Source organism: Trachypithecus francoisi, unplaced genomic scaffold (assembly GCF_009764315.1).
Source record: "Trachypithecus francoisi isolate TF-2019V2 unplaced genomic scaffold, Tfra_2.0 Lachesis_group3, whole genome shotgun sequence".
Classification (NCBI taxonomy): Eukaryota; Metazoa; Chordata; class Mammalia; order Primates; family Cercopithecidae; genus Trachypithecus; species Trachypithecus francoisi.
In genome coordinates, this window is record NW_022681468.1 from 137,236,424 (window position 1) to 137,264,180 (window position 27,757).

General features: G+C 46.6%; 2 protein-coding genes across 5 annotated transcripts in view; one reads left to right on the plus strand and one right to left on the minus strand.

The window, feature by feature from the left end:
* Nucleotides 1-4,188: 4,188 nt before the first annotated feature.
* The window catches only part of ONECUT1 (one cut homeobox 1), a 38,771-nt gene continuing 15,202 nt past the window's right edge, over nucleotides 4,189-27,757 (plus strand). Inside the window, exons 1-3 of one of the 2 annotated variants that reach the window (XM_033190074.1) lie at nucleotides 4,189-5,756; nucleotides 6,183-6,210; nucleotides 23,566-23,613. In XM_033190074.1, the coding sequence (XP_033045965.1) occupies nucleotides 4,644-5,756; nucleotides 6,183-6,210; nucleotides 23,566-23,613 (1,189 nt within the window). In that variant the 5' untranslated portion in view covers nucleotides 4,189-4,643. Of the gene's footprint in view, nucleotides 5,757-5,932; nucleotides 6,358-23,565; nucleotides 23,614-27,757 lie in introns of those variants that run through there. The other variant, XM_033190073.1, reaches the window with a different exon arrangement.
* LOC117070629 (elongation factor 1-alpha 1-like) lies at nucleotides 4,934-16,857 on the minus strand. Of its 3 annotated transcripts, XM_033190071.1 has the most exons (4): nucleotides 15,996-16,857; nucleotides 9,020-9,026; nucleotides 6,364-6,368; nucleotides 4,934-4,957 (listed from the first exon to the last, which is right to left on the minus strand). In XM_033190071.1, the coding sequence occupies exons 1-4, from the start codon at nucleotides 16,791-16,793 to the stop codon at nucleotides 4,949-4,951; spliced, it is 819 nt and encodes a 272-aa protein (XP_033045962.1). In that variant the 5' UTR covers nucleotides 16,794-16,857; the 3' UTR covers nucleotides 4,934-4,948. The 3 variants fall into 3 exon arrangements, with proteins under 3 accessions (XP_033045962.1, XP_033045963.1, XP_033045961.1); XM_033190072.1 differs by lacking the exon at nucleotides 9,020-9,026 and having other exon boundaries at nucleotides 16,181-16,857; XM_033190070.1 differs by lacking the exons at nucleotides 4,934-4,957; nucleotides 6,364-6,368; nucleotides 9,020-9,026 and having other exon boundaries at nucleotides 15,100-16,857.

The following is a 27,757-nucleotide window of genomic DNA, read 5'->3' on the forward strand; positions in this document are numbered from 1 at the left end:
CGTTTTTTCCCTCAGCGCAGGAAGTAAGCAGAGATACGAGCGGAGTGGTCTGGTGTCCTTGGATGGCCGCCCAGGCAGCCCTCGGCAACTTCCAGAACCTGGAGTCAGTTGCGGATGGCATGAGCTGACAGCCCTTTGACAGAGCATCTTCTCTTTGGGATATGGAAGGACAAGAAGTAGATAAAACAGAGTAAAGTGCAAAAAAAAAATGTCCAATTTAAAATATTTTCTCGGACAAAAACTGTAACTTGAGAAGGAAAAATGGTACCGAACGTATGAATAAAATAAGCTAAACAGAGTATCAAAGATTGAAGCAAAGGGCCAGCATAATTAGTTACCACTTCCGTGGTCCCCAGAGAGTGGAGAGAAGTCATTGAGTGATTTTTAAAAATAGTTTTCAATAGTGAATCACCAGGCCACCCCATTCTGAATTTCTTGGTGTTCTACTCTAAGCCTACAGCAATTTTCTGAATAAAATTTCTGTAGAAGCGGAACAGGAGAGCTTGCCAGGAAGCACCCAGGACCAAATCCTTCACTTTCCAGTTATCTAGTGCTCTACCGTAGCCAGACACCAAAGAAATGGTTCCTCCCCAAGAGTTTAATGTTAGACTAGCTACAGGCATCAGAAATGCTAGTGAGCATGTCCTGGGGTTCTAGCCAAGGAATCAGTCTCCCCCTGGATCCCTGGGTAGAAGAATTTGTCCTGACACCCAGGATCTGGCTCTTTGTGGGTCCAAAAAATGGGAAGTAGACATTTCATGGTTTGGAGGAACTAGAAACATTTCTTTGGAATGGTCCTGAGAACTAGGACTGGGCCATATGTTACATCTCTACTACTCACAAAAATAATTAAAGCATTAATTTCTGAAACCAATGGAAGGTTTTCAGAGAAGCTCATGTGGCCAGCATTTGGGGGAATGGTTTTATTCTCTTTGCACTTTTTCTTTGCTGAACCTGGTAGGGCTGCCTGGTAAGCTCTAGCCTACCCAGCATAAGAAGGATTGCTCCTGTCCATCCCATATCCCAGGTTCTCCTCCTGACATTTACAAAATAAACATCTTCAATTCCTTGTTTTCATGCTGAAAATATTGTCAGCAACAAGCATCTAGTCATAGTCCTATTTCCTTTTTTCTTACATATATACATGTCTGTAATTTTCTGCTAGTGGTTGACACTATTTTTTCTTTAAATTTCCTGCAGCTACACAAAATCTAAGCAGCTAAAAATAAGTTCTCCCCCTCAATCACACACATTGACCTACACCTACCAAGTTTCCAGGGATTCCTCTGTGGGCTCTAATTCCTTCAATCCCCGTAGTGTACCTAATGGGTGCCAGGCTTTGTTCTAGTCACTGGAAGGGGGAAAGAAGGAAAGGGACAAAATGACAAAAAGAAGTCCCAGCTTTCCAGCAGTTAACAATCTCTCTGGTGCCCCTCCTCCCTCCATACATACAAACTCACCTTAACTAGGCCTAAGAAGAGCATTCTTCCTACCCATCACATTCTTAGTAAGAAGAAAACTTTTGAGAGGTCAAATAAGAATACAGTAATGTGTTGTTTCTGACTGAGAAACCACTGTAACTCAGTCAATTAGGGAAGAACAATGGCCAGATAAACAGTGTGAATAGCCAAGAAAGATTAGGGAGATTTGCAAACCAAAGCAAATCCTGCACATACAATTTTTTTAATGTTTTAGAAAAAAATCAAAAATTACTGAGCAAGCCCAACACATATGGTGCTTCTTCAGGTCTTTTCCTTGGCTCCTTCTTTAGGGACCAACACAGAGCCAGCCCCCGTTTCATAAATGCCCTTGGGGGAGGGGGAAAGTTGAGCTCACCTGATGCCAGCCTTCTTCATGTGGACTCCAGAGGCTCAGCTGAGTGCCTCATGTAAAGGAGGGTTTTCAAGATCAAGTTCCTAATTAGCTACGCAAAGAGAAAACCATGAACAATTTGTGCACTTGGTGGTATTTACTTCTTTCTTTTAACAAACTGCCTTTTGGGAAGAGAGTTGTCATAAGGGCAAATCAATCATTTCAGCAGGACTAAAATATTGGGGGGCGGGGGACAACTGTTTAGGTGAAAGACTGCCTGCTACTTTAACCCATTGTTTGGTCTCTTATGCTGTGGGAAATGAGAACAGAAACAATTAAAAACCAAAGATGCAGCTTTCCACCAACATAATGTAATCTACTAGGCAGGAAATATATGGTTTGTGCTTGTGTGTATGCATGTATGAATAGGTAGATATAGATACAAGTTTGAAGAGATAATTGTGTTTTCTGAGTTTCTTTACATCAGTGTATTTTACCCAAAATATATATTCTTCTGTGGGAGTTCCTAAATTCCAAAATGTTCTTTATGCAAGTAGACATGAAATCCATTGAGATGAATTATTTGCAGGGCCTCCATATGCACTGTTTGGACAGGATGGGAGTGTCTCTGGTGATAAAACTAGCCAGATTAACCAGTCCCAAGACATGGCACTTTCAAGGAAGTCATGTTGACTGTATCCACTGAACTTGACCTACCTGGATTAGGATGTTGCCCTAGTGGTAGCAAGGACCTGGGCAAAGAGATAGGCCTACTCATTCCTGGGCCGGTGGGGACTTTTCCCAAAGGGTTGGCCAGTCCAAACTTTTGCCTTGGGGACCCAACTACCACCACTGCCACAGCCCTGGCCTCTCTGAATGGAGGCCTTGGCTTCCACTTCCATTTGCAGTGGAAACACCACGGGTGGGCTGCAGTTTGGTGCCCCAGCAAGCAAACCTACAGTCTGAGTCTGGCCCAGCACAGGCTACACACACTTTATTCCGTATCTGAGTCCAGATACCCCGGCTCTGAGAGGCTACTCTCATTGTAACCACCGCTTGCCTGGGGCTGAGGCTCGGCGCTGACCCGGCCATAACTGCCACGGGCTGGACAATGGGCACATCTGTCCTTTCTCCGAGGGATGAAAGCACCTAAGCGGACACGGCTCTGCCTTTTGTTGCGGATTTTTTTTCTTTCTTTTGTAAATGAAAGAAAGCCGCGGCATGTGGCGGCCGGGTGTACGTCTCAAACTGGGGGCCTACGCAGGCGTCCCCACCAGGCCCAAAGACCAGGTTCGATTCCGGATTGGAGTGTGCCTGTGGAAAGGGCGAAATTACTCCCGAAGCTGAATTGATTTTCAAATCTGGAGGCTTCTCTCGGGGACGCCGGGAAAAGGGCGTCCCTACGAGCCAAGCGGAGACCCGCGCGCCGGCGTCCATCCTGCCTGCGTCAGTACTTCTGGAAAGCAACCGCCTCTGGGTGCTTTAGCAGGAAGGCCTTGGGAGGAACCGGAGGAACTGTCTGAGCCTCCACGGCCCCACCAGCACCCGGAAGTTAACACGGGTACCCACCAGGGCACTCCCTCCGCTCTCCCTCGCCCCCCTCCACAGGCCGAGTCATTGGCGAAGCGGACGCACAACCTTAATTATGAGCTGAGCGGGAGAAGGAGCCAGGCGGCGGGGGACAGTGAGGTATGGTCCTAACTGGGACTCCAGGCACTGAGTGCTCTTCTCCCCAGGGCATGGATGAGAAAGGGTGGGCAAATATGTATCTGGGAGAACGAAGGGTGCCGGGTCAACGGCCGCCAAACGGACGCAGCCCTTTAAGCAATTTGCATACCACCCCACCCCAACCCCCACCCCCCAATAGGCCGTGTATTCAGGGGTGGGAAACGCACTCCCAGCAGCACCCCGGGAAATAAAGCTTAGTGGGCCAGAGCCGACGGGGTGATAACACAGTCCCCAGCTCACAGGGCAACCTGCACTGGGAAGCAGCAACTGGAGAGAGAGGGGCGATGTCTCTCCAAGCATAGCACGCCAGCCACTAGGAGCCGGACAGGAGCGTCCCGGGGCTGGGAGGAGAGAGCCCACCCAAGCAAGGGAGGCGAGCCAGCCAGGCGCGAGTCTCCTGGGGTTGCAGCGGCGGCCCCAGGTCGCGCTCTGCGCCAATCTTTCGCACGTGCGCGTAGCTCCCTGGCTATCCGGCGCCGCTGGGAAGGCGCTGGGCCCCCTCCTTCGTTTGTACGGGGACGTCAAGGGCCGGGCTTGCGGAGATTGAGGGGGCGGGGTCTGGCCTCGCGCATGCGCGCTGCCCCCGGCGGGCGTGAGGGCGGGCCGCGGCAGCGGCGGCAGAGGCGGCTACCGAACCGCGGCCACAGAGTCTGCAACAGTAACAGAGCCATGGCTCAAGCTGGCCAGCGGCGCTGGCAGGCAGCAGCCGCGGCAGGCGCGCGGGCCGCGGCAGGGGAGCCGGGGGCCTCAGAATTTTAAGAAAGAGAGGGGCGAGAGGTGGCCGGGGCGGGCGGGCTGGAGCACTGCGCTCTCCCAACGGCGCGGATCCTTTTTGGAAATTAATATTAAAAAAAAAAAAAAAAAGCCGAGGACGCAGAGGGGAAGGTGGGGGGTAAGAGGGAAGGAGACACACACACACACACGCGCGCGCACACACAGACACACACACACGGAGAGAGAGAGACAGAGACAGAGCCCCACAGTGAGAGGAAGGAAGGCAACAGTCGTCAGCAGCTGATGTGAAGACCGGACTCCGTGCGCCCCTCGCCGCCTCTGCCTGGCCACATCGATGTTGTGTCCGCCGCCTGCTCGCCCGGATCACGATGAACGCGCAGCTGACCATGGAAGCGATCGGCGAGCTGCACGGGGTGAGCCATGAGCCGGTGCCCGCCCCTGCCGACCTGCTGGGCGGCAGCCCCCACGCGCGCAGCTCCGTGGCGCACCGCGGCAGCCACCTGCCCCCTGCGCACCCGCGCTCCATGGGCATGGCGTCCCTGCTGGACGGCGGCAGCGGCGGCAGCGATTACCACCACCACCACCGGGCCCCCGAGCACAGCCTGGCCGGTCCCCTGCACCCCACCATGACCATGGCCTGCGAGACTCCCCCAGGTATGAGCATGCCCACCACCTACACCACCTTGACCCCTCTGCAGCCGCTGCCGCCCATCTCCACAGTCTCGGACAAGTTCCCCCACCATCACCACCACCACCATCACCACCACCACCCGCACCACCACCAGCGCCTGGCGGGCAACGTGAGCGGTAGCTTCACGCTCATGCGGGATGAGCGCGGGCTGGCCTCCATGAATAACCTCTATACCCCCTACCACAAGGACGTGGCTGGCATGGGCCAGAGCCTCTCGCCCCTCTCCAGCTCCAGTCTGGGCAGCATCCACAACTCCCAGCAAGGGCTCCCCCACTACGCCCACCCGGGGGCCGCCATGCCCACCGACAAGATGCTCACCCCCAACGGCTTCGAAGCCCACCACCCGGCCATGCTCGGCCGCCACGGGGAGCAGCACCTCACGCCCACCTCGGCCGGCATGGTGCCCATCAACGGCCTTCCTCCGCACCATCCCCACGCCCACCTGAACGCCCAGGGCCACGGGCAGCTCCTGGGCACAGCCCGGGAGCCCAACCCTTCGGTGACCGGCGCGCAGGTCAGCAATGGAAGTAATTCAGGGCAGATGGAAGAGATCAATACCAAAGAGGTGGCGCAGCGTATCACCACCGAGCTCAAGCGCTACAGCATCCCACAGGCCATCTTCGCGCAGAGGGTGCTCTGCCGCTCCCAGGGGACCCTCTCGGACCTGCTGCGCAACCCCAAACCCTGGAGCAAACTCAAATCCGGCCGGGAGACCTTCCGGAGGATGTGGAAGTGGCTGCAGGAGCCAGAGTTCCAGCGCATGTCCGCGCTCCGCTTAGCAGGTGAGCCGGCCAAGGAGCTGGGCGCGGGGGAGATAAGGTACACGAAAGCCGAAGGGACCAAAGGAGGGAGGGTAGGAGAGAGGGCTGGGTGCGCTTCATTCCGCCCACCCCTACCCCCAGAAGGAGGACTCCCTGTGCCTGGAAGGGCCAGCACAGGGCTGTGGGAGCAAATTTCCTACTCTAGGGCTCAGTGTGTTGGGCTGTGGAAGGCTCCGAGAGCTAAGCGGCGGGGCCTCGGCGACTGAAGAGGCGCATTTGCGCTCAGGGACAGCGAGGGAAGCTCGTACGGCCTGAGGCGGAGAGAAATCCCCGCACCTGGTGAGACACTCTGCGCCACCTCTCAGTTCAGCGATCCGGGTTTGGGAATAGGGAGGACAACGCGTGCGTGGAATCGCACGCAAATGTTCCTCGCAGGTAACTCTGACACATCCCAGGCGCTGGGCTGGAGCGTGCCGGAGCTGCGTTGAGGTTTAGCTGAACTGGCTGCTGTGATCCCCTCCCGCGCTCATTCTTTTGGCGCTGGCTGGAGTGATCTCAATCTAAGAGTATGGGCAAAAAGTTTCAAAGCCGCTGGGCAATGGGTTTGTAGCACAGACAAGGTGTAAGGGTTAGGACGCTCTCTGCGAATGGAATTGGCTGTGGAAAGGAGCGGGAGACTGACCGTCCCAAGGTCCCAGTGAGAGCTGCAAAGCAATAGCCAAGTCCGGGGACCGCCTTCGCTGCCGACTCCCTGAGGACTTTGTATTTTGTTTTATGATTCTTCTTCGCGATTTTAGCCTGAATCCCCGTGCGGGAGGGGGATTTGGGGGTGGGAGTGTGTAAATGACCCCCAAGTCTGCGAGCAGAGGTCTCCTGCCCAAAACCCCAAACCCCAGGTGTTTCTGAGTTCAGCGGGAAGGTCTCCTTGGCGGGGCGCAGACACCGCGCCTGGCTCCCCTAGACCACGGATAGGCGGAGAAGACAGCTGAGCCCAGCCCGAACCCCACCGGGGATTTCAGGAGGATTCGGCGACCCTTGAGGGTGGAGAACATGAGGGGAGGTAGAGCTAAGGACAGCGGAGGGTGGCCTGGGTTTGATGAGATCCGGGCAGCGGTTGCCAAGTTGATTGACTCTTGGTTCATGCCCCCTTCCCCCCGCCCCAACTCCCTAACCCCCACCTCCGTCTCAGCCCGGCGCCCGGGCCTGAGCCTTGGCAAAGAGAAAAGGTAAAAGCCGGAATGAGGGTTTGTTAATTAACTGATCGTTCTCCATTAATTCGTCCCTGGAGAACGAGAGACAGTCAATCCGCTCTGAGCCGGGGGCACTGAGCCGTTTCACAGTCTAAAATCAAAGCGTGAGGCCAAAGCCCCCTCCCCCAACTCGTGCCTGCCAATGAGAAGCTAGGGGGTGGCAGGTGCCGACCAGCTTGTGATTCATGCCCGGAAGCGACCCAAAGCGTTCTTTGGGTTTGGGCGCTCCAGGCCTCCCGTCCCGAAGCGCCGCGCTGGCTGAGACTCTGCCCTGCCAGGTTTTCCAGCCCAGCCCTGCCTTCGTTCGCCCCAGGCAAAGTCCTCATGCAGGTTCCTGCTGGGCGCCCCCGCGAATCGCAGGCTCCTGGGTTTCCACTCTCTAGTCCTTGTGCTAGAGAGTGAAATATCTCCATATATCCACCCGTGGGCTGCCCGCAAGCAGCTGAGGTTCCGGAGGGAGTGGGCGAAGGGGCTGCTCCTCGCCTTGACAGCTTCGTCTCTCCAGAGCCCAAGGTAGTGCCTTTTCACACACTCACACCACCCCAGAGCCGGGCTTCAGGGCCTCTTACCCAGGCAGTGCCTGCTGAAGCCAACGAGTGGGGCAAGGGAATGTGGGAAGAAGATAGAAATGGAGAAGGCCACCCCTCCAGGAAAACTCGGTCCCCATCCCCCACCCCCGCCCCCTGGAGGCTCTTGCTCTGGACTTCAATGTCCCTCCTCCCCCCACTGCCTGCTGTCGCCCCCTGGAAGGACAGACGGACACGTTCTGTTCAGAGACGACCTCTGAGCCATGGAAACCTGGCCACAGGAGCGCCCTCTGACCTCCAAGCGTGGAGAGCTACAGAGCCGAGCTCAGGGGACGGCACTGTGGAGGGGGAGGGAGCCTGAGGGCTGGGACCCACACTCTGGAGGCGCAAACCTGGTGCCTGTCAGGTGTTCGTGGCACCCAGGAGGCTATCGAAGGAGCGCCTGCCTGGGCACCCAGCAACCTGTGGAGAGCCATGCAGCCCTCGGCCCCAGACCCATGGCCTTTTCCTCGAAAAAGTGAAACATTGGAGACTCCAGCAGGGCAGACATTTGGCACCAAACACCCAGCCGACTGTGTCCTGAGACCCTGAGGAAGCATGTCTATTACATTTTTGTTTCCTTAACTTAAAAGTGATGGTGGAAAGGGCTAGGATTGAGGGCGCTGTGTTGGTCCAGGAGGGCCTCCTGCAAGGAACCAGGAACAGTCTCTTCACAACCTATTTTTAAGTTACTGAAGAACGAGCCTTCTCATTAACATTTTCATATTGTAAAAAGAGTGGGGTTATTTTCTGAACTTTCCAAATGATCTCTAGTGGGCCAAGTGCAAGAACCTTAAAACGAATTGCAGAGCGCCTTGGCCGTTCCTACAGGACATTAGTGCCTGCCCCCCACCCCCCACCAGCTCCCATGTGAGGAGGAGCCCCTGGCAGCTTTCCTTGCTGTTGTGCTCAGAGACCCTCCCCCAGTCTCATTCCAACCACCTTGCGAGGTCAGGGCTCACTGAGCCCGGTTCCTTCGCTCCGCAGCGGGAGAGTGGTGGCTTCTCCACGCCCCTCTGTCCTCCAGGTGCCGGCCGCCTGTTGCAGAGGGTCAAAACCCTCTGCTCGTGGCGCTGTGTTTGGGGAGGCGCCTTCCGGTCACGAAGTAACAGCGGCTGGTGGAAAAAGGACGACAGGAGAAAATTCCCACCAAATTAGCTACCTCTTAAAAATCAATATATGTTCACTCCATGTACTACTTGCTGCTGCCCCATTAAAGAGCAGAGCGACAGGGTTCTCGCCGCATCTCCTCCCGGATGAGGCGGGCGGGTGGGTGGGTGGCGCGCCTCTGACGTGGGCGCTTATCAAGACGCAAGATTAGTTTCCAATTAAAGATTCCAGAGAGCTTCGGCCACACGGCGGGGGCTGCCGGCTCAGAAAGAAACTGCAACACACAACCACCAGCAAGCTCAGCACCGCGGACCCAGTAGAAGGCTGCGCAGGCCCGAGGTTCGGGCGGGGGTGGGTGTTGGGCACTCCGACCCTGCCCGACTTGGAGGGGAGGAAACCTCCAAACCCCGCGGGGGGGTTGGCGGGGCCTCCAGCACCGGGACTGCGCCCCCTTCCCGTCCAGTGTTTGCCCCAGAAAGACCTGAAGGAGGACTTGAGCCAGAGGGGAGGGGTTCGGTCGGGAGGCGGCCATGAGAAAGTCTCGCCCAGCCCAACCTGGGCTGTGTTTGCCCTGAGTGGCCTTGCGGCCTGGTTGATTGATAACTGGCCCCCGCACAAGTCCATTTGCTTTTTTGTTAATATTTATCCCAGGGGTGACATTTCAAATGTCCCCCCGCTTTTCTGGGCCATGGGAGCCAGGCAGGAGTGCGGGGCCCTAGGCAGCGCCCTTCAATCCTTGAAGACTACTGGGCCGGGAGAGAAGCCAGGACTGGGCGTGTGGGACGCAGGAGCTGGAACAGCGTTTCTGGGCCCAAGAGCTGGGGGAGAAGGCGTCAAGCGCAGCGATTTCCTCACGCTTCGCGTCTTGGCCCTGCGGATCTGGTGCCGCGCAGCTGCTCCCAGCCCGCTGCGGCGCGAACAAAGGGCCGGCAGGGCGCGACCGACCGTGTCCGCCTAGGAGCCCGGGGCGAGGGGCGCCGCCAGCGGGGAGCGCCTCCTCCGAAGGCCTGGGATGGCCTGCTGCGGAGACCAAGGAGTCTCAGAGCCTACCAGGCCGAAAAGTGGCAGTGCGTCCCGGTAGTCGGCTGGGGACCCTCACACACACACACACACACCAGCAGATTGTAAAACCAAAAGGTCTCGCTCTTGCAGTCACCAGAAGGCTCTGCGTGGTGCCTGTCTCGCGGCCGGTGTCTGTCCCCTCGAGGGTGTAGGACCATAGTTCCCTCTATGTAATTCTCTCAGTGTAACGGGTATAAACCGGGCTGAGGAGAGGGGGTGCCCTTGGAGATAAGAAGTGGGCTCGTGGCAACGACTGAAGCAGGCGAAACCTACTTCTGGGGCTTGAGGGGGGCTGATGGCTGTTGTGTGGCGACCTTGGTGTCAGCGCAGCTAGGATGCCTGCCAGAGACAAACTCCACTACCTGTTCGGAGGTATGTGGCTATCCCGTCTGGGAGTGCAGCCCCTATAGCCTTGGAAGCATCCGGCGAGGGATCCCGGTAGTTGGGCGACCCGCCTGACCCAGGGCACAGGGGTTGCTAGAGACCCAGTCCCGACATCTCCGCTTACAACCGACACTTGAGTGGGACAGTGCCAGCAATAGCACGGTTGTGTTGTAGCAGCAGAGGACTCAAATCCCAGGATGCGCCTCTCCTTATCTGCAAGCCTCGAGCCCTCCGCGCTCCCTGCTTCCCTCCATTCGGCTCTCTTTCTTGGGGTAGCCGGGCCGTGCTAGGGGAGCGGCGCGCGCCCCCTGCGGGCCGTCGGGGCCGGGCGCCCCGCGAGCGTCAGTGGTTCAGCCCGCTGCGGAGAGAAAAGGGATGCTTGCTGCGTCTTTGTTTTTAGAACGTCGTTGTCCTAGTGAATTTCAAAACAATAACTATTTTGATAGGAAGAAAGTGTGAAGGAGGAAGAGAAGGCTATATAGAGGGTATGTCGAGGTCCCCAACAATGCCTGGATGTTACCCAATTCATGAAAACAAAATTCTCATCCCCCGAAGTACACCCCAGCTCTAACCTCCCCAAACAAGATGCGTACTTGGATTTTGCATCCAAAGTATGCTTTTGTTGGCATGTTTTCATTTAAGAAAAGCGGGGTCAGAGTAGAGAAGGTGACCCTGGCGGTCTGAAGTCAGAGGTTGGAGCTGAGGGATATAATACCCGGCAGATTGACGGTTCCTTTGTTTTGTTGTTTCCTCTTCCTGCAAACTGGCCCGAGTCAGGAGGCAGCCTTGAGGCCTTGAGCTGGGAAGTCTTTGTTTCCTCTCGTGTGGGGTGGGTGAAAGGGCCTTCGGAGGCCGACTGGCCTGGAGCCCTGGCGTGGCGTCAGGACCCTGGACAGGGTCCCACCGCCCTGTCGCCTGGTCCCATTTCTCTTTGCCCCTGATAGGCGGATAGAATGTCTTTCGGAAGTCATAGTAAGAAAACAAAAATTAACAGCTAAAGTTCCGAAGTTTATAATGGCGTAAGGCCCAGTCAGGAATATACACTGGCACAGTGAGGTCATCGAAAAGATCAAACCTATCCTCGTCGATCGGGTGGTTGATCTTTTTGTCCCTCCACGCGGCTTTGTGTGAGTATCTGAGGGCACGTGCACACCTGCTTATAAAATCGGAATTCGCGTCCCTGTGGGTGTGACAGGGGTTGGATCATTAAGCTAAAACGTTCAATTCGGTCCCTTTGATCCGCGCTGGGGAAAATCTATAGTCATCTCTAATCTACGAGGTCTTTAAGGAGGTTGTTACACGAGCTGTTTTGATGTCATTATTTCCACATTCATGGCAAATTCAGCTAATCAAACAAATGCTGCTACCCCAAGTTATCAGAAGAAATCGTTCTTACAGAGCATACCAATACAATTTATTTCTGATTTTCTTGTAAGACAGAAAATCCTCAAGTCTAATAAAGGCGGGTAATTAAGAAGGAGGCTCTCCAGTATCCTGCTCCTCAGCTTGAGGCCTTGTTCCTCAAATGACATTGCTCGTGCTCTTTGTAAAGTCCATATATTGGAATATTTAAACACGGACTTAATATTTTAAATCAATCTAGGAGTCTTGATGTGTTGAATGAAAAATGACTAGTTTCATTTCAGTGCCCATTAAAACAGCAGAATTTCCACACTCTTGGTAAAATTGAATGGCCCCCAACCTAAGGTAGCAACAGAAGGAAGGTGTTACTGAAGTTGTGGTTGTTAGAGGGTGCATTTCTTATAATGCTGGAGAAAACATTTAACAAATATTTATTAAATAATATTCTCATTGTGTCTCTATTTAAATAAGATGGATAAGCATCTTTGGGAGAAGAAAGCCACATTATTTCTACATGAAAAATGTCAGTCTCATAGAGTCCAGTAAAAAAAAAAAAGTATTTCTTATGTGAATGGATTTAGTACACAATCATAAATTCCTACCTTCTATCAATAGGTTTGTATAGGTTCTTATTTTAGCACAAGTATGTTAATACTAATGAAGCTTAATTTCCTCCTGAGATAATAAGATTGGGCTAGGCAACTAGACCAATCACAAGGCAATCTGATTATTTTGATACAAATATAAAAATTATTTATCACAGGGTCTTGCTATAGAAGCATCCACATTTGTCTCTTTCAAGAGCTGTTACAGTATCATAAAACTGGAACAAATTAACTTCTAGAAATTTTCTTCTCTTAATAGCTAATGGATGCTGGGCTTAGTACCAAGATGATGGGTTGATCTGTGCAGCAAACCACCATGGCACATGTTTACCTATGTAACAAACCTGCACATCCTGCACATGTACCTTGGAACTCAAAAGTTGAAGAAAACAAAGAAATGTTCTTCTCTTTTAGATGAGGCAATTTAATAAGACAACAGCTGGACAGAACTAGACCCTAAAGTACAACCCATCTCATTTGTCATAGTAACTGATAAGGAAGAAGCTTAAGTTTTTTGTGCACATTCTATTTGTTGGGTACTGCGATAGGAACATAGATGTTCTCATTGAAGACTCACCATTTATACCAGTGGTTCCCAAATCTTACTATACATTGGAATCACTTACAGACCTTTAAAAAACTGATGCCTAGCTGCAGCTTCAGATATTTGTATGTAATTGGTACAGGATGTGACATGGGCATTGGGATTTTTATAAACTCCCAGGCGATTTTGATGTGCAGCCAAGTTTGGGAACCATTAGTCTATGTGGTGGTTACTGCTTCTTTCCCTGTTGCTCTCTTCAGTGAAGCTAAATAATTTACTTTTGATAACACCTCTGAAAAACAGTAATGCCCTGAGCTTGGCTTTCCCATTTCAAAGCCCAGAACCTTTTATCCTCCATCCCATGCTTCTGTTGCCAGGACAGGTGCACCAGGTTAGTGGAGCAAGAATGTGGCAATAACTGATTCGAAAGTATCTACATAATAAAGCTCTTGAAAATAGAGAAAGTGTGTCTTTCATTTCGGACTCTCAGAGTCACTTATGAGAACTTGTTTCTTTTATACTCAAGACTTTTAAAAGAGATTTTTTATTATTCTTTTTTGAAGAAGCGGCCAGAAAATGCAAGGAAGTGCCAGAGGTAGATGTGGAATCCCAGTCTCCCCATCCATTTGTTCACTTAAACAATTATTGATGGACAAGACCTATCTCATTAGATGTGCCTGTAGGTGGAATTGGTCCATTTTGTCCCTTGCCTTGGAAGGGGGCCCAAGGGCCCAGATCTTCCCATACCTTCAGGCATTGGCATTCTGATCTGCACTTGGACAGCAATTACAGTTCTTGGCTCCACGTCAGTGCCTGCCTTGCTATTTCAAAGCTTGTCCGTAACTCATATTTTAGGGCTCTGCACTAAAAAGTAATAAATTGACCAAAACTCAGTATACAGGCTGGCAGTTGTCTAGAGGGCATCTTGCAATTTCTGTCAAACACTGCGTGTTTCCAGTCTCCATGTGTTTCTCATCTTCCTTTGCATATGCCGCCGTGGGATACTCAGAATCGACGGTTTCTGAAATCACTGCTTTCGTTTTCACATCTGGTGATGATCTCATAGTCCCAAAGAGAGGTTATCGAAGGAACGCAATAAACCATATGCTTTTTGCTTTCTTTCCTGTTGTCTTCTAAAACAGATCAATGGGGAAAATTAAATAAACAAACGAGCGAAGCGCGCCACCTAGTGACCTCTGTGTTCGCTGCAGCTTCTACGACTGAAGTGCGTGAGAGGAGTGGCTAACGCGATTCCAGTATTGATGGAGTCACAAAAATCGTTCATTAAGGCAATTTAATCTTTGCTATTAAATGTCTTTTCAATTCATTTGGGGTAATTAAGATGCAGTTAAAGTGATTAAATTCTAATTACTTATGCTAGACAAAGACATATTTGTCACACTAATGCGGTTAACTAAGGACTCAGAAAGAAAGTTAACATTTACTTCAAATGATGCAACTGGAAAAATCAGTTCCTCTTTTCATCATTAATCCAGTGAGCTGGGTGATTATGTAATGGCACTACCAGCTCATTAAAAGGGGAAGTGCTGATTAAAATGACTGCTCGGAGGAAAACTGGAACCAGAAGTACCTCAGTACTGTTTGGTCAGCATTCCTGCACAAAATTGCTTGGTGTTCTTTCCCTCCAAGCCCCCTACCCCAGAGTAATAAACAGCTCCTGAGTTTCATCCTGACATTAAAAAAGGGCTGCCTCACAGAAAGCTTTTAGCATCTGCCTGCAGACGTTGTTAAACCAAAACATATGTTTAAATGGTAAAAGGCGACTTGGTGTAGAGAGAACCAGGCAGATGGGAAGGGGTAGGGAGGAAGAGAATTCCTGAAGAACATAGCTCCAGAAGAAAAATTTCCACTACAGGCTTCGAAAGCCCCCTTTGTTCACACCAACACCCATCCTGTTAGGAAGGTCTCCTTCACCTCCCCAGCTCCACATTCACTGTCAGATGGATGGAGACAGATGCCTCTGCCCTGGACTTATACCACACGCGGTTATTATGCACACTCCAAAGAGCGCTAAGTACCTTTGCTGCAGATTGCTCTCTTTTCGGCATTTTCCCACATTCACATGTGGATTAGAAACCATCAAGTCACTGAGGCTATTTTGCAATAATCTCCATAGGTCGTTCCCAGAATCTTAGTATAGCCTAATTATGAGTGCTCCTAAAGGGAAGATGATTTTAAATGAAATGAATTTAAAGTTTTCCTTACTCACAAAAATGGCTTTTTAAGGAAGTGCCTAGTCTTTGGCTGGTGGTTATGGGGAATGATCCAAGGACAAGAATGATCAATCAGATAATTGGGGACTGTTTTTCCCCCAGGAGACCAGTATCTCTTAGTATAGTTAAATTTGCATATGGAAACTGTAATTGAGATTTACTTATCCCATCGAATTATATCACCCCTGTTTATAACCAAAGAAATGAAAGTTATCAAATTTATGTCACTTAAACAAGTATTTTCTTTTTTTGTTGTTTTTTTTTTTTTCTCATTAAACTTTTTTAATGGGTCTCAAAATTCTGTGACAAATTTTTGGTCAAGTTGTTTCCATTAAAAAGTACTGATTTTAAAAACTAATAACTTAAAACTGCCACACGCAAAAAAGAAAACCAAAGTGGTCCACAAAACATTCTCCTTTCCTTCTGAAGGTTTTACGATGCATTGTTATCATTAACCAGTCTTTTACTACTAAACTTAAATGGCCAATTGAAACAAACAGTTCTGAGACCGTTCTTCCACCACTGATTAAGAGTGGGGTGGCAGGTATTAGGGATAATATTCATTTAGCCTTCTGAGCTTTCTGGGCAGACTTGGTGACTTTGCCAGCACTGGCAGCCTTCTTCTCAACAGCCTTGATGACTCCAACAGCAACTGTCTGCCTCATATCACGCACAGCAAAGCGTCCAAGAGGAGGGTAGTCAGAGAAGCTCTCCACACACATGGGTTTGCCTGGGACCATTTCAACGATGGCGGCATCACCAGACTTCAGGAACTTGGGGTTTTCTTCCAGTTTCTTACCAGAACGACGATCGATCTTCTCCTTCAGCTCAGCAAACTTGCAAGCAATGTGAGCAGTGTGGCAATCCAGCACAGGTGCATACCCAGCACTGATCTGGCCAGGGTGGTTCAGGATAATAACCTGGGCGGTGAATCCAGCAGCTTCAAGAGGTGGGTCATTCTTGCTGTCACCAGCAACGTTGCCACGACGAACATCCTTGACAGACACATTCTTGAGATTAAAGCCCACGTTGTCCCCAGGAAGAGCTTCACTCAAAGCTTCATGGTGCATTTCAACAGATTTTACTTCAGTTGTTATGTTGACTGGAGCAAAGGTGACCACCATACTGGGTTTGAGAACACCAGTCTCCACTCGGCCAACAGGAACAGTAACAATACCACCAATTTTGTAGACATCCTGGAGAGGCAGGCGCAAGGGCTTGTCAGTTGGACGAGTTGGTGGTAGGATGCAGTCCAGAGCCTCAAGCAGCATGGTTCCACTGGCATTGCCATCCTTACGGGTGACCTTCCATCCCTTGAACCAAGGCATGTTAGCACTTGGCTCCAGCGTGTTGTCACCATTCCAACCAGAAATTGGCACAAATGCTACTGTGTCGGGGTTGTAGCTAATTTTCTTAATGTAAGTGCTGACTTCCTTAACAATTTCCTCATATCTCTTCTGGCTGTAGGGTGGCTCAGTGGAATCCGTTTTGTTAACACCAAAAATTAGTTGTTTCACACCCAGTGTGTAACCCAGAAGAGCATGCTCTCGGGTCTGCCCATTCTTGGAGATACCAGCTCCAAATTCACCAACACCAGCAGCAACAATTAGGACAGCACAGTCAGCCTGAGATGTCCCTGTAATCATGTTTTTGATGAAGTCTCTGTGTCCTGGGGCATCAATGATAGTCACATAATACTTGCTGGTCTCAAATTTCCACAAGGAGATATCAATGGTGATACCACGTTCCCACTCAGCTTTCAGTTTATCCAAGACCCAGGCATACTTGAAGGAGCTCTTTCCCATCTCAGCAGCCTCCTTCTCAAATTTTTCAATGGTTCTTTTATCGATGCCACCGCATTTGTAGATCAGATGGCCAGTAGTGGTGGACTTGCCCGAATCTACGTGTCCAATGACGACAATGTTGATATGAGTCTTTTCCTTTCCCATTTTGGCTTTTAGGGGTAGTTTTCACGACACCTCTGTTCTGGCAGCAAACCCGTTGCGAAAAGCAGTATTTTCTTTTTAAATAAACTGGTCGGCCGGGCACAGTGGCTCATGCCTGTAATCCCAGCACTTTGGGAGGCTGAGGCAGGCAGATCACGAGGTCATGAGATTGAGACCATCCTGGTCAACAGGGTGAAGCCCTGTCTGTACTAAAATACAAGAAAAAAAAAAAAAGTAACCCAGGTATGGTGGCCTGTGCCTGTAGCCCCAGCTACTCAGGAGGCTGAGGCAGGGGAATCACTTGAACCTGGGAGGCAGAGGTTGTAGTGAGCCGAGGTCGCACCATTCCTCCAGCCTAGGCGACAGAGTGAGACTCCATCGCAAAATAAGTAAATAAATAAAATAAACTGGTCAGTTATTTGAATATTTACAGAGTCATTATTAATGTAATGGATTGTATTATACCACCTTCAGTTACAAAAATAAAATAAAATTCCCTCTCTGGATTAAGAATCAAGTGCCCCAGAGAAAGTTTCCTGTAGTAATTAGCTCTTAGATATTGTCAAGTAATTTAACCTTTCTGGGCCTCAGTCTCAATAAATGTGGAATGAAGGATTTGGCTTTAGAGTCCCTTCCAGGTGTCACATTCTATGGTTGATTGCCTTCTATGATGACTGTGTATCTATCCATGGGGGAAGCTTAGTTGGGACCCTAGTCTCTTCTAAGTTTAGTGCCATGTCTGCAGTTTCAGGACTCAACAACGTGTAAGGCTCAGGGGAGCAGTCCCTTGTCAGGTGGTCAGGAGTAAATAACCTATCCAGGCAGGAGCTCTGCCTTCGAGCTCCAAAGTGCTGCGGCTTGAGATTCCATTGCTTGTGTTCTAGTAATACAAACGTGTTGGCAAGGATATGGGTCATTAGGAACTCTTAACCACTGCTGGTGGAAAGGAAAGTAAATTGGCACCTTGACTACAGAAAAAAAAATAGTGTCAATAACTTGGCATCATCTTCTCCACCTGCACCTACATATATCTAGCAATTCTACCCTTTGGCATATTTTATAGGTAAATTCATAAATGCTCTTAGAGACATGCAAAGACTGTTCATATCAGCATTGTTCCTAAGAGCAGAAAAACAGAAAAAGTCTAAACATTCACTGACAAGGAATGCATAAATAAATCATGATATATAAAAACTATTTTTTTAAAAAAATGAGAAACATAAAGTTAAAGGAGTAGTTACCTCTGATAGGGGAAGGCAGGAAGATAAGAGGCAAGAACACCAAGTAGCTTCACAAGGCAACTAATGTTCTAGTTCTTTTGTTGAGTGGTGGGCTCATAGCTGCTCATTTTGTTACTGTGCTTCATATCTTACATATATGATACATATTGTTTGGTAGGCAGTGATTATTATTTATTTTTAACGTTGGGGAGGTAAAAACATTGTTTTTGTCTGATTCCCCAACCCAAGCAATTCGGACCAAGCAAACCTCAAGACATACTCTATTGTCATTTAAGCAGGTTCTAGCTCCATACTAAATGTCAGCTCTCATAGGAATTATATTCAGCCAATTTTGGACAGGAGGATAAAATAAGTAAAAGAGAGAATTTCATTAAATATGGAAAGAAGAGTTAATTCTTTCACTCATTTGTACTCCTGCTGTAGCAAGTTCCGTGCTCAGGACTGGGAATGGAATGTGTAACACGCTTTTTCTTTGGAACTCACAGTCTAGCAGGGAAGAGAACAAATAGCTGTTTACATGTTTCGTGTGTGTGTGTGTGTGTGTGTGTGTGTGTGTGTTTTCCAGGAAGGACAAGTTTAAGGTGTGATGAAGGGACAGTTTTGAAGATCTGGAGGATGAGTAGGACTTGGGACAGAAATGGAGGAAGAGGTTTCCAGGCAGAGGGAACAACAGCATGTGTGGTGGCCCTGGCTCAACTCCTTTTGCAGAAGAGCTCTTAGGTTGGAATTACTATGAAGCTAAAAGCTTGTTTCTTCCCCAGCACAGCTGAGTGACACAAAACATTGCCATCAATTACAAAAGCATTCTCCAAAGCTGTGGTTTTCAGTGGTGGGGAGCCATGGACTGAGGGTTTCACATTCCTCTAGAAGAGCAAATCAGATTGGAGGGGGAGAAAGGGGGAGAATATGTGCTGCTTAAAAAGTTTCCCAGGTGATTCTAATATAAATTCAAGTGGTGAATTAGAATAATGGTATTGAGAATTTAAGGGCAGACGACTCTTACTTTTACTCCCTTTTCTTATTTATTTCTGGAATAACCTATAGCTTCGTAGCTTACTCTGTGTATAACTGTGTGTTTGTGTGTTTATAAAATCTTTTACTTCTTTTGATCTTTTTGAAATCAAAAGTTCACTCAAACCTCAAGATCCTTAGAGGAATAATTGATTCAACCTGCTCCTCCATCTAAAAAAGTTATTAATGTTCTATAGGTCCTCACTACTCAAAATGTGGCTCCCTGAACAGCAGCATCGACCTCACCTGGGAACTTGTAAGAACTGTAGACCCTCAGGTTCCACCCTAGACCTACTGAACCTGAATCTGCATTTCAACAAGACCCCCAGGAAATTCTTGTGTCCATTAAAGTCTGAGAAGCACCACTCATGGCCATGTTACGTCACTCAAAAGGTCTGTTTTCCTTCATTCGCCCAAACACTGATCGGGTGCCTCCTATGTGCCAGGCACTAGGCTGAGTACAGAGGCACAAAAGAGGAATGAGGTGTCTATTGTATCCTGGAGGAGCTCACAGGGAGGAAGCACTCAGGAAAATAAATACTGACAACGTCTCTGATCTGGGTAGGAATAAAGTTCTATGGGAACAGGCAGGAAAACTGGAAAGAAGACTGAAAGGAGATGACAAAGGACCTGGTGTGTTTGTGCAGCCCAAAGGAAGTTGTGACCTGTCGTGGAGTGAAATGATCAGATTTGTGCTTTTGAAAGCATGCTGGAGATGGAGATAATGGGAAGAAAAGTCGCAGGGGACTAACTAGAAGTGGCAATAGATTCTGAGGGTCTGATTATATGTCATTGTCAGCAAAGGTGGAGAAACTGGGTGGCAAAATTTGACAGCTATTTCTAAAGTCAAGTAGACATGGTGGAGAGTGAAAATGGAAATGGAACAGGCTCCTTGCTTCTGGCATGGGAAGCTGGGTGCTTGGATATACCTTTAACTGCAGAGTGGCTATGTGGATGTCAATATAAAGATGGAATGTTTCAGAATAGCCCACCCTCTCAAACACATTCCTACGACAGATGGGCTGTCTGGCTTCTGTACAGATTTGAGGTATCCAATCAGTTAGATTATTTCTGTCTCACTGGAACCTGTTACTTACTGGGAGAGACACGATGTGAGCATGATGCTAATGAGGTGAAGACTGTGGGTCCTTTGGGTCCAGTTTTCACTTCCTGCTGTAGGAGGGCAATGGTAGTTATTCACATTCCAGCCAGCCACCTCCCTGCGTACAAGGAGCCCTGAAGAACCAGTGGAAGGAGTTAGCCCAAATCCATCCCTGCTGTTAGAGAAACAAAAGTAACTCCCCAGTAATGGTAGCTCAAGAGCTGTCTATCTATAAACAAAGAACATAGCAGAGTAGACAGAAGCATAGACATGTGGGTGGGGCAGACAAATGTTGGAAAGTCCTGGTTTGAGTCACTTACAAATCTGACTGTGATGGAAACTAATCAGTTTAAAGGCAAGCATATTTTCATATGAAAACACATTTTGCTTTCCTCCAATCTAGTTATTTTCACAGCTGTTCCATGAGCAACAGATTTTTTAAAAGAATTGTTTTTAATTAATAAATATTTTGAACATATACTATATGCATATCACTTTTTTTAAGTTGGACAGCATGAAAATGTATACGGAAAAAAACAAGTTTTCCTCCCAACCGTATTCCCTAAGTCCCCAAGTCCCCCTCCCTTAGAAGAAACCCCTGTTACCAGTTTCTTGTATATTCTTAAGAGATAGTCTATGGCTTTTTAAGAGTGTGTGTGTGTTTGTGTGTGTGTGTTCCTCTTTAAAAATAATCAAGGGCCTCTCCCATCTCCCAAAAGATAACTTTCTAGGGAAAGTACTAAATGGCTGTTACTTCTTTTAATTATTTTGCCAGAAAATTGCCTCCCTAGAATATGTTGCCCAGTGCAATTATCTGAGTAATGAAATTAAAAGAGAAGTAGCACAGAGTGACTACCCCTGTAGGTAGGTTGAAAATGCTCCCAAGTGCTTCAATGGTGGTCCCCTTATTCTAGCTCTTTTTCTTTTTGAGACAGTCTCACTCTGTCACCCAGGCTGGAGTGCAGTGGCGAAATCCCAGCTCACTACAACCTCCACCTCCTGTGTTCAAGTGATTCTCCTGCCTCAGTCTCCAGAGTAACTGGGAATTACAGGTGCATACCAGTGCACCCGGCCATGTTTTGTATTTTTAGTAGAGACAGGGTTTCGCCATGTTGGCCAGCCTGGTCTGGAACTCCTGACCTCAGGTGATCTGCCCACCTCAACCTCTTATTCTAGCTCTTTTACGAAAGACAATTCAATGTGTGAAAGGTGTTCAAAATGCAAGCTTATAAAACATTCAATCTACCATACAGTTTCCTCTTTTAAAGTAATAACTACACTCAGACACAACTACAATATCATTTTAGAGCACGACCTTCAACACAAGGGTGGAGATTTTTTCCAAAAAGTTAATTATTGTACCATTTATATATATTTCTTTGAAGTCTGCTTTTGTCATGACATAGCCTTAGTAAATTTTTTTAACATTCGTTTGATACTTACCATGTTCAAGCACCTTGTATCTTATTTCTTAATTTATTTTTTAATTCCAATGCTTTTTTAAAAAGTAACTTCTGGCCAGGTGCGGGTGGCTCACGCCTGTAATCCCAGCACTTTGGGAGGCCCAGGTGGGTGGATCACCTGAGGTCAGGATTTCAAGACCAGCCTGAGCAACATGGTGAAACCCCGTCCCTACTAAAAATACAAAATTAGCTGGGCATGGTGGCGCTTGCCTATAGTCCAAGCTATTTGGGAGGCTGAGGCAGGAGAATCATTTGAACCCTGGAGGGGGAGGTTGCAATGAGCCAAGATTGTGCCATTGCACTCCAGCCTGGGCAACAAGAGCGAAACTCTGTCTCAAAAAAATAAAAAAATAAAATAAGTAACTTCATTTCTTGTTGTAAAAGTATTAGTATTATATACATCCTTTGAGCTGGAGCTGCAGGGTAAAATACTAATAAAGAAAAAAAAATACAAGAATCACCCACAGCACCCCATACAGATAACCGTGTGTGTGTGTGTGTGTGTGTGTGTGTGTGTGTCCTTCCAATCTTTTCCCTATGGGATGGTACATACTACTATCTTGCAACTTTTTAAATTAAAAAATCCTGTTATTAAATTTATGGTGGAGTATTTGAAAATACATAAAAGAATAATGGAGACAATAAAAAAACTCTGGTAATTCCATCATCCCTGTCCTTTCCCAAATACATCATGAATAGCATTCATTTATTCAACATATAGCTATAGTGAGAGGATATTTGCAAGGTAGCAGAGGAAGAGGCAAAAGCTATCCCTTTGTTCCTGGAGCACTCTATATTAGAAAATATTCTACAAATCTTCTATTTCAGAGCTATGCTATGCTATAATTTATTTAACCATTCCCCTATTTTTAGGCACTTAACTTGGTCCATAAATTGGTTGGGAATCAAATTTTTTTGATTTCATAATATTTTAGAAATATCTTCATTTACATAGTCTTTCCAACAACCTTTCTATCATTGGATATTTCAGGTGTTTTCCAGGGTTTTTCATTTTGTTTTGTTTTTGCCATTATTAACTAATGGCACAGCAGTCAGCAAAAGTATACATGAAACTCTATCGAATAGTTTTTTTCTTCTTTCAAAAATAATTTTTCTTAAGCTACTATTTGAGAAATTATTTCTCACATTATTAAAGGAATACATTCTCCATGTAGAAGCTTTGGAAAATATGAAACATTATAAACAATAAAACAGAATCAAAACACCCATAATCCCACAACCCAGAGACAATAGCTACTTATATATTGGTTTGTTTCCTTCTAGTTTTTTAAAAAGTACACATACAAAATACATCTAAAACTTTTATTTTTCACAAAATTGAAAAAACTGAATATACAGTTAAATCTAACTCAATGTCATTAAACATTCAAAAACATGATATTTAACATTTTTATTTGGAAATTATTTCAAATTTATAAATAGTTGCAAAATTAAAATCCTACAGAAAACATCGGTATACTCTTTACCCCATTAACATTGAGCAATTGGCCAATTAACATTTTATCCCATTTGCTTTATCATTGGCATGTGTGCTCTTGCCTTCATTCTCTCATGCACAGCCTTTCTTCACTGAGACATTTGAGGGTAAGTTGCATATGTCATGGCCCCTTACCCCTAAATACTTGAATGTATTTCTTAAGAAGAGGGATATTCTCTTAGATAGCCACAGTTCAGTTTTGTGAATTAACCCAGTCATGTCCCTTCTAGCATTGTTTTCCTCCAATGCAGGATTCAGTCTTGAGGTTAGTAGTCACATGTCTTTTGCTGCTTTTAATATGAAACATTTCCACAATCTTTGCCTTTTACAATATTGACATGCTCTCTTTTAAAATAAGATTATTCTCCTTTCATGTTTACCTGATGTTTCCTCATGATTAGTTCGAGGTTGAGCTTTCTTACCCAGAAAGCTGCATAGGTGACAGTATCGTTTTTTCAAGGGATCACATCTGAAAGCCCACAGTGTCTGTCTGTCCCTCACTTAATTGGTGAGTTAATTTTGATCGCTCAGTCAAGGTGATCAAGGTGTTGTCTGATTTCTCTACTGTATAATCACTGTTTTATTTCCTTCCTTACAACTTATAAGCAGGCTATGGGGAAATGCTTTAAGATCATGCAAATATCCTACCCTTCATCAAAATTCCCCCATAGATTTAGCTTCTATTGATTCTTGCCTGATCTAATCTTTGTCATCATGGTTTTAAAATGATTTTCCCTCTCTAGCACTCCTGCCATGTTTAACGGTCAGCCTTTAGCTTTCTACAGTAAACAACAGCCTTCCTTCTCTCTCACTATCCATTTGTTATTGGAGTGGACTCAGGCGTTCCTTTTTTTTCCAGTGGCTTACAATTCATTACTGTACTTAATTCTTTTGGTGCTAAATTGTCCCAGATTTGACTGATGAGAGCCCTTTCATTCTGACTCCTGTGTCCCTGTGACATGCTCACATTTTTTTTTTTAACTTTCTGGCATCATAAGATGTTCCAAGCTCATTTGGTACATATTCTACCCCAATCCTAGAATGTGCCACTTCTTTGATGAGCCCTGGTTCATCCTGGTAGGGAACAATGTTAGAGTCCAAGATGGCCTGGGCACTAAGTGTGCTCATGGCTATTAGGGTGACTTTGGTTTTCTACCCTCTCAGACAAAGCCAGGAAACAGATACATATACATTTATTTACACACACATACAAATACTCATATACACATTCATACATACATAATATCCATGTACACATAAACATGCTTATATACATGCTCATGTACGTACTTCTAAACTTATTAGTTCATACTAGTACCTCCACCTCCAATTGCAATATATCCTCAGAGGATGTTTTCCTGCCTTCCCCCATTCCCTATTTACATGTCTTTTCCTGCACAGTGGGAACTCTGGTACCCAGTAACCTACCTCTCACCCTCTCTCTTTCTTTCTCTCTGTCTCTCTCACACACATTTACTCATTTGCGCAATCCTGTAATACATCTAGAATCATTTCAAAATTGCTTTGCCCATACCCATAAAATAAACAAAGCTGTTTAAAAATGCTTTGGTTAAGATTCTTTTGCAGTTCTCTCTCCCCACCCCATCCGCCATATCCACACCCCAGCATGACTTGGGAGCTTGTTAGGAATCCTATGGAATCAGAAACTGGCTGGAAACTCTGGCTTGTTACATTTTAACAAGCCCTGGAAGTGATTCTAATGCATGTTACAGTTTGATAAACACACCCCAAAATATGCAGTTTGAGTTTGTTTTATGTGTATGTGTGTGTGCACTCATGCCACATGTTATTATGTAAAATAACACTTTAAACATGCTCTGAATGTAACAACTCTAAAACAAGCCCAGTACAAACTAATAGGGGTCCTGTCACAGCATGGGTGTGGAGGTGCAGAAATTAAAACAAAAACAACAAAAACCCTCCAGTTCTTTAGTTCATCTCTTGGTGCCAGCCCGGTGGATAATAAGGGGTGGCACAGAAACCTTGTTCTTCCTCTTTCTGGGCATGAGATACCCTTACTTGCCCACAGGGATGCCCTTCAGTCCCACAGCTCCCTCCCTCCCATGTTAGGCACTTGGCAGTAAATTCGGACAAGTCAAGATGAAGGAGGCCCTGTCAATTAGTGCTAAAAACTCACAGTCATTACTGTGATCTTTTCCTCCATTCTCACCCAACTTCCTCTTTCATCATAATCACAGAACAAAACCCTCTGCCTCCAGCAATGAACTCCGTGGACACTTCACACACATCTCGCTTTTTTTTTCCTCTGCCAGACTGTCTATGACAATCAATGCAGCTGGGTTTGACAAGTACAATTTCACTGCAGGGAGAGAGGATGGTTACCTGGGCCTTGCCCAGTCCCACAGAAAGTCCCCACAAAGCAAGCTTTCCTGGACTCGAAATCACAGGAATTACCTGGTATACTTCTCAAAGCACAGATTCCCAGGCCACTCCTAAAATTCTGATGTAGTCAGCCTGTGTTTTTGCCAAAGTATGGAGTAATTCTTTTGATCTTGGAAAGGTCTAAAATACTGTCCTAGGAGCAAGTGGCTCTCCAGTTTATTGGGCATTCAAATTACTGGGAAGCTTGTTTAAAATATCTGCTTGTGATGGATGCACCAAAATCTCACAAATCACCACTAAAGAACTTACTCATGTAACCAAACACCACCTGTACCTCAATAACCTATGGAACAAAAATGAAAAAAAAATTGTGATTATCAAAATTACATCTATTAATACATGCTCAGTGTAAAAAAAAATCCAGACATTACTTAACAGCATAAATAAGAATGCAAACAACATCTATAATCTCACCATTTAGGAAGAATCACAATTTATATTTTGGTATACATTCTTCTCAACTTTTTTCCATAGATACACACACTTGCTTTTTATGCAAAAATGAGATGATTCTATCTATGCAGTTTTGTCGTCTGCTTGTCCTTTTTGTAAGACAGGATGAATAGTTTTCCACTGCAATAAATATATATCTACATCATTATTCTTAATGGCTATAGAATTTTCTACTATATTTATTTGTTCATTTATTCAGTAAACGTTCATATATAGACCAAGCACTGAGCTAGATTCTGGGGATGTAGTCATAGGTAAGCAAGTCTTTGCAAACACAAATTTACCATAATTCCTTAATTAACTCCCTATAGTTTTCACTACTATAAAAGGATCTATGATGAATGTGTACGTATATTTTTGAGCACTTGCCTGAAGATAGCCTTAGAATAAATTCCTAGAATTGTTAATTACTTGATCAAAAGTAAATATATTTTAATATTGATGTAAATGTAGATCGTCTTTCAGAACAGTTGTTCCAACTAATGTTCCCATCAAAAGTGCCTATTGCTCCTTATTCTTGTCAGCACTGAGGATTAGTAAGGTTTTAAATCTTTGCCAATCTGATAGACAAAAAATCAAAATAAATGTTCTCTCTCTCTCATAAACTGACAGAGAGTTCATATCCTTTGCCGTGGATGTTCTTTTATTTCTGAGTGATTTGCATAAAGAAATTATTGTGTATTTTACAACTGCTTCTCAATTTTTGTCTTTGGATTTGGTTTGTGGTATTTTTAAGCCATATTAAAGTTCATTTTTTTCCACGTTAAAAAAATTAATTAGAAAACAAAATATCTGCTTGCAAACCTCACTCTCAGAGACAGTAGGTATAGGATGAGGTTCCAAAATGTGCATTGTGAACAAGCCGCCCCTTTGTGCTCCCAGGCGATGGTGATATATTTGGGCCACACCTTTAATGGAGTTCACACTCGGGACTCTCAGCCCTTGTTACTCAGAGTGTGGTCCTGGACCAGCAGCTAGACATCACCTGGGAGCTTGTTAGATGGTCAGAATCTCAGGGCCTACCCTGGCCTGCCGAATCAGAATCTTCGTCTTAACAAGATGTCCAGGTGATTTAAGTTTGAGAAGACCGATTTAGAGGAGTGGTTCTCAGCCTTGGCTAAGTATTAGAATCACCTAGGGAGCTTTCAAAAATCCCAGGCTTAGGCCTCTGCGAGACTGAATAAATCAGTATCTCTGGAGAAGGATCCCAGGCACAAGTGCTTTTAAAGTTTCTCAGTGGTTCCCATTTACAGAGAAGGCTAAAAACTTCTGAGGGTCCTTCCAGTCTCTCCCATTGCAGAATGCAGGCCAGCCCTGAAGCCCAGGAGAAATAAATGATGCCCTAACCCATGGATCCAGGGCTCTATAATAGCCAGAGGTCCTACTCAAAAAGCCCAGTGGCTTGCCAGAAGAAAAAGAAACAAAATGGGATAGCATTTCACCTTATTTACAAAGCATTCTTTGAGTCTTTCATCCCTTGAATTTGAATTTCTTCAAGACTATTCTGCTGGAGTCATCTCATGAATTTATTGTTAAGGTTTCTACCACACAGACTCTCTGGATATTTGCTGACATTATCCATAAATCTGATCCTTATCTCCTCTCTATTTAAGGCAGATATTGACCAGTCACCACCCAAACTTAGCAAAGACGGACACAGACAGTACACCTCTGCCCTCTGGTACTCAGTGGCCCCCCCTGAGCACCTAACCTTGAGAAAGTGGGGCTGACTACCTACTCCTAACTAATTTCAATGTCCCACTCCAAATTAATTT